The following is a 5192-nucleotide window of genomic DNA, read 5'->3' as shown; positions in this document are numbered from 1 at the left end:
TAGGATAGATAGTTCTATAAAAAAAAGCAAAGTTCAGAATAGTGAGCACAATATGAAGTCTACCGTGATAAAATGGCAGGGATAAGAATATGCATTTGTTTGTGCAACTGCATAAAGTACTAGAAGGGTGCACTACAAATAGAAGAAAGGGAGATGGGAGAACAGGGAAAATAGAGTAGAAGCAAAGTTCTTCATATATCTTTTAATTTAAAAACTGTAAATTACAAATTTTATCCAGAGCAATTAGGTAAGATTAAAAAAATTGACAAAGAGAAATTTAAACTATTTCTTTTTGCAGATGACATGATCTTATATATAGAAAAACCCAGACTTCATTTAAAAAGCATTAGAACAGAAAAAATTGCAATATCAACATATAAAATTCAGTAACATTTCTATATACCAAAAATAAAATTTTCCATCTGAAAAAGAAATCAATTGCATTTACTTAGCTACACAAAGTAAAATAAAATACCTGAGAATAACTCAAACAAGGAGATAAGAACTCTTCAATTAAAACTATAAGACACTGATCAAAGATATTGAAGAGGTCATTCCATATTCCCAGATTGGAAAAATTAATATTGTTAAAACGCCCATACTAACCAAAGCAATCAACAGATTCAGTGAAATCCGTATCAAAATACCAATGGTATTTTTTACAGAAGTAGAAACCTCTAAAACTTATGTGGAGCCAAAACAGAACTTGAATAGCCAAAGCAATCTTGAGAAAAAAAGAACAAAGCTGGAGGCATTGCAGTACCTGACTTCAAAAGACACTACAAAATATAGTTACCTAAATAGTATGATACTGGCTTAAAAACAGACACATAGGTCAAAGGAAGAGAATGGAGAACCAAGAAATAAATCCACATATTTATTTATTTATTCTGCACAACAACGGACAAAACAGAATTAGGAGACAACCCAGAAAACAGGAGAAAATGTTTGCCACCTATTCATCTAACAAGGAATTAATATCCAGAATACACAGCAATTCAAAAACTAAACAGCAAAAATGAACAAATAATTTGATTAAAAATAGGCAAACACTCTGACATTTTTCAAAAGGAGATACACAAATGGCTAACAAATCTATGCCAAAAGGTTCAATATCACTAATTAGAAAATTAGGCAACACCACAATGATATATCTTCCCACACTAGTTAGAATAATTATCCAAAAGACAAAAAATAATAAGTGCTAGAGAGATTGTGGAGAAAGGTGAATTCTCGAACACTGTTAGTGTGGATATAAATTAGTCCAGCCATTTTAGAGATCCGTAAGGAGATTCCTCAAAGAATTACCACATGATCCACCAATTCCACATGTAGGTATACATACAAAGAAAAGGAAATCAGTATTTCAAAGACAGATCTGCACTCTCATGTTTATTCATGGTAGAAAAGATAGAGAATCAACCAAGGGGTCCACTGGTAGATGACAAGATAGAGAAAATATATATACACAAAGAAATATTAATCATCCACAAAAAAAGAATGAATTCCTGTAACATGTGACAACAGAGATGAGCCTGCAAAGCACTGTGTTGAGAGAAATGTCAGGCATAGATAGATAAATACCACGTTTTTATTTATGTGGAAGTTAAAGTGTTGATCCCATAGAAGCAGAAAGTAGAATTCTGGAAAGAGTATGGGAGGGGAGGGACTAGAGAAAGGGTCGTAATGGGTACAGGGCTACAGTTGGATAGGAGAAATAACTTCTAATATTCTAATATTCTATAAGGGGTAACTGTGGTTGTCAAAAATTAAATGTATGTTTCAAAAATAGCCAATATAAAAGATTTTGAATGTACCCATCACAAAGAAATGATAAATGTTTGAGTGATAGATATACCAACTACCTTTATCTGATCAATATATACATCTATTGAAACATCACAGTGCATCCTATAAATATGTATTATTATGTCAATTGAAAATAAAAGCTTTAAAAAAGTTATTTAAAAAAATAAAAAGTCTCTGAATCATTACTTATTTAAAAGATTAAATCCAATTTGTAAAATGTTATACATTGTTTTCAGAGCTAGATTGTGTGCCTTCGTATCTCTTCCTCACTTAAATCAGTAATTTAGGCTAATATCTGAATCTCACTGTGCCTTGAAGAAATGCAATGAGTTAATAAGTACAAATAAGTCAAGCCTTAAACAAAAAAAATTCTGCATGATACTGGGCTATTGTTAATGTTGCATTTAATAATGATAATAATAATAATTTAAAAGAGCTCTTGGTGACCCTTTAGTGATAAAATTTCCTGAACCATTTCGGTATTCATAATCTATTTTTGTTCTTGAAGATAATACAATGAATGATAAGAGAATAAAGTGATTAATCTAAAATAGCTCTGACCAGGACCAAGTAAGAACTGACTTGTGGACATTGCAGATCATTTCATGTTACACATAGGACAATGCTGTGAGATGAGGTCATTGATTTCTATTCCTTTTTTAGCAGATCAGAAAGAGTATATAATAAATTGGATTTCGAGGTATTCTGAGTGCACAAACTCTTCCAAGATGTGTAAGACAGCTGTAACACTCAGCCACTGAAAGCATCTGCTACAATCGCTGACTAAATCAATAAATGAAATCCTTCTACCTGTCTTTTAGATCTCCAGAAGATAGGCGTTACCATCAGGATTCGACTATGTAGAGAAACCAAATAAATAAGGGTAGACTTCTACAGTAGTGCTTGAATTTATCGTCCTAAATACATCCACTCAATGATTGTTCATTTTTTTAAAAAAAAATCAATGATGCAGATATGATATAATCAGCAAGGCATTGTCAGTAAATTTGCCAGCCCCTTTCAGATAGCTTTTTTCAGGGGAAAATGAGTCCGTGCATGACATTCTGATATTTGGATTATCAAATAACACCCATTCAAAACAGCACAAAGAACCAGCTTAGGTGTTTTCTTTTCTAATCAAAAAGCAAAACCTAACACTGTGAAGAAATTGTGCCCCCTGCTGATTTTATTTAATATTAACTTCATCAGTTAAAAAAAAAAAAAGCCTCTAGTGCTACAGGAGAGTGCAGCATCCTCAAGGTCAGTAATTTAAATGTGCTCTCAGGCTGCCACTGGAAATTTTTGCATGATATTGACCTTGGGAGAAAAGAGGAAGGAGGAATGCCTCCTATTTTGATATTTGTGGAAATAATTTGTTCTAAGAACCTTCTCCATATTGCATGTACCTTTGGAGACACTGAATAGGGAAACGGAGCAAATAAGAAAAGCCTTGAGAGATGAGCCAGTTGTTGGCAAGCACAGGTCCCTCATGATCACTCTCAACTGTACTAAGATCAAAGTATATGAGAATTCCATTTCAACTACCAGAGAAATAAAAAAAAAAAGTTTCTTGAGACTGAGTTTGTTCACTCTGAGAAAACTATTATGGCCAATGAAGAGTGATCGTGGCTGGGCATTCCAAGTGCTGGAAATCATTTTAACTTGATGTGGACCATCTATTCAGATTCTAAATGCACTCTTAGAAAGGGCTCCAGCCCTGCACAATGTTGTTAACTAGGAGACAGCACGAAGCTCCCCAGACTCTTTCTTCTATGACCCTCATTTTTATCTTGATGTGCTCTTCTCTGCTTTGTCTTTTGCCTCTCAGTCTATTTTTCATTACTAGCAAGAGGTAACTAAGGCTCCTGGAAAGGTTAACTAACAAGAACATGTGTCCTTTTCTCCTGATATTCACATCTTCAGGAAAAATTCTTAAACACCAATAGGACTTCAGTTGTGCAGTTAGTCTTGGGGACGATAATGGAGTGAGTATTTTATGGTGCAGGAAGGACCATTCCTCCTGCTTTCAGACAAAGCCACAGACTGCTTAATAGATTCTCAGCCAGCTGTGAAGATAAAGGCTTCTTCCAGTCTACAGGATGCAAAACTTTGATCTGTGTTCAACCAACAGTGTGATAGTCAAGAATGCACAGCACTCCTACTTCTAATTTCATTTGAATAAGAATTCCAAACCAAAAAAAAAAAAAAAATGCTTTTTTGGTATTAGTAATTGTTATTTATCTGAAGCTCATATTGAATTAATATCCCGGGCTGAGACACGTGAAGGTCGGTGAGTTGGTGTGGAGTCGGTCTCCGCACGCGTGGTCGCGCTGGGATGGATTCTTCCTCGTCCTCCTCCGCTGCGGGTTTGGGCGCAGTGGACCCACAGTTGCAGCATTTCATCGAGGTGGAAACTCAGAAGCAGCGCTTTCAGCAGCTGGTGCACCAGATGACTGAACTGTGTTGGGAGAAGTGCATGGACAAGCCTGGGCCAAAGTTGGACAGTCGGGCTGAGGCCTGTTTTGTGAACTGCGTTGAGCGATTCATTGATACAAGCCAATTCATCTTGAATCGACTGGAACAGACCCAGAAATCCAAGCCAGTCTTCTCAGAAAGCCTTTCTGACTGATCTCAGCATTACCTTTTTGGAAAAAGAAGGTAGTTCAAGAAAAGGAACAGCTGTTGAAGGGATGGTTGAAGAAATGGCTATGGGGAATTGACTGGCTCCCACCTTTTGTCCCACTTGGACATCTTGTCATCTGATAATGAACAAAGACCAATTTTCTGGTGTGGGGTTTGAGGGTCATATATGTACTTGGTTGTGTTTTTTAATGCTAATCTTGTGAAAATAATTGACAGATGGAAAATTATTATATGCATATTACTGTATGTGGGACTGTGCTTTTCTCAAGGTCCCCTTAACTGCTTCCTATGATTTTGATAGTGGAACTGCTTTCTATAATTTGATGGTGGGACCACACAGGTAAAATCTCTTATTTGTGTGACTTCATTTCACATTTTGGGGGAGATATTTCATAAAGGCAGTAGTGGGAGAATAATAATTTGGCACTTAACTCTGGGTCTTCTTATCTAATATTTGACTATCAGTGCTGGAAAAAAAAACCCTATGGACTGTTTATTCAGTTACACTTCAGCTTTCTAGGTTGTCTCCCTTCCCTATGATTATTTAAATATATCTAAAGTATGGTCTCAAGGTAGACCAGGCAATCTGAGGATCTAAAGACCTTTAATTATAAAGGAATCTAACCAGTGAACATAATTCTCATTACTAGATAGCATAGAAAGAGGTTAAGTTACCCTGTATATCAGGGTAAAAAAATTTTGCCTAAAAAAATTATAAAGATTTAGGCTAGTCAAAAACT

General features: G+C 35.4%; 1 protein-coding gene across 1 annotated transcript; it reads left to right on the top strand.

Moving 5' to 3' along the window:
- Positions 1-4085: 4085 nt before the first annotated feature.
- LOC144256597 (mitochondrial import inner membrane translocase subunit Tim8 A) lies at positions 4086-4903 on the top strand. Its single transcript, XM_077801893.1, has one exon. The coding sequence runs from the start codon at positions 4145-4147 to the stop codon at positions 4436-4438; it is 294 nt and encodes a 97-aa protein (XP_077658019.1). The 5' UTR covers positions 4086-4144; the 3' UTR covers positions 4439-4903.
- Positions 4904-5192: the final 289 nt, after the last annotated feature.

This window comes from Urocitellus parryii, chromosome 8 (genome assembly GCF_045843805.1).
Source record: "Urocitellus parryii isolate mUroPar1 chromosome 8, mUroPar1.hap1, whole genome shotgun sequence".
In the NCBI taxonomy this organism is placed as follows: Eukaryota; Metazoa; Chordata; class Mammalia; order Rodentia; family Sciuridae; genus Urocitellus; species Urocitellus parryii.
The sequence above is the reverse complement of the archived record's forward strand: the minus strand, read 5'-3'. Positions and strand labels throughout refer to the sequence as shown.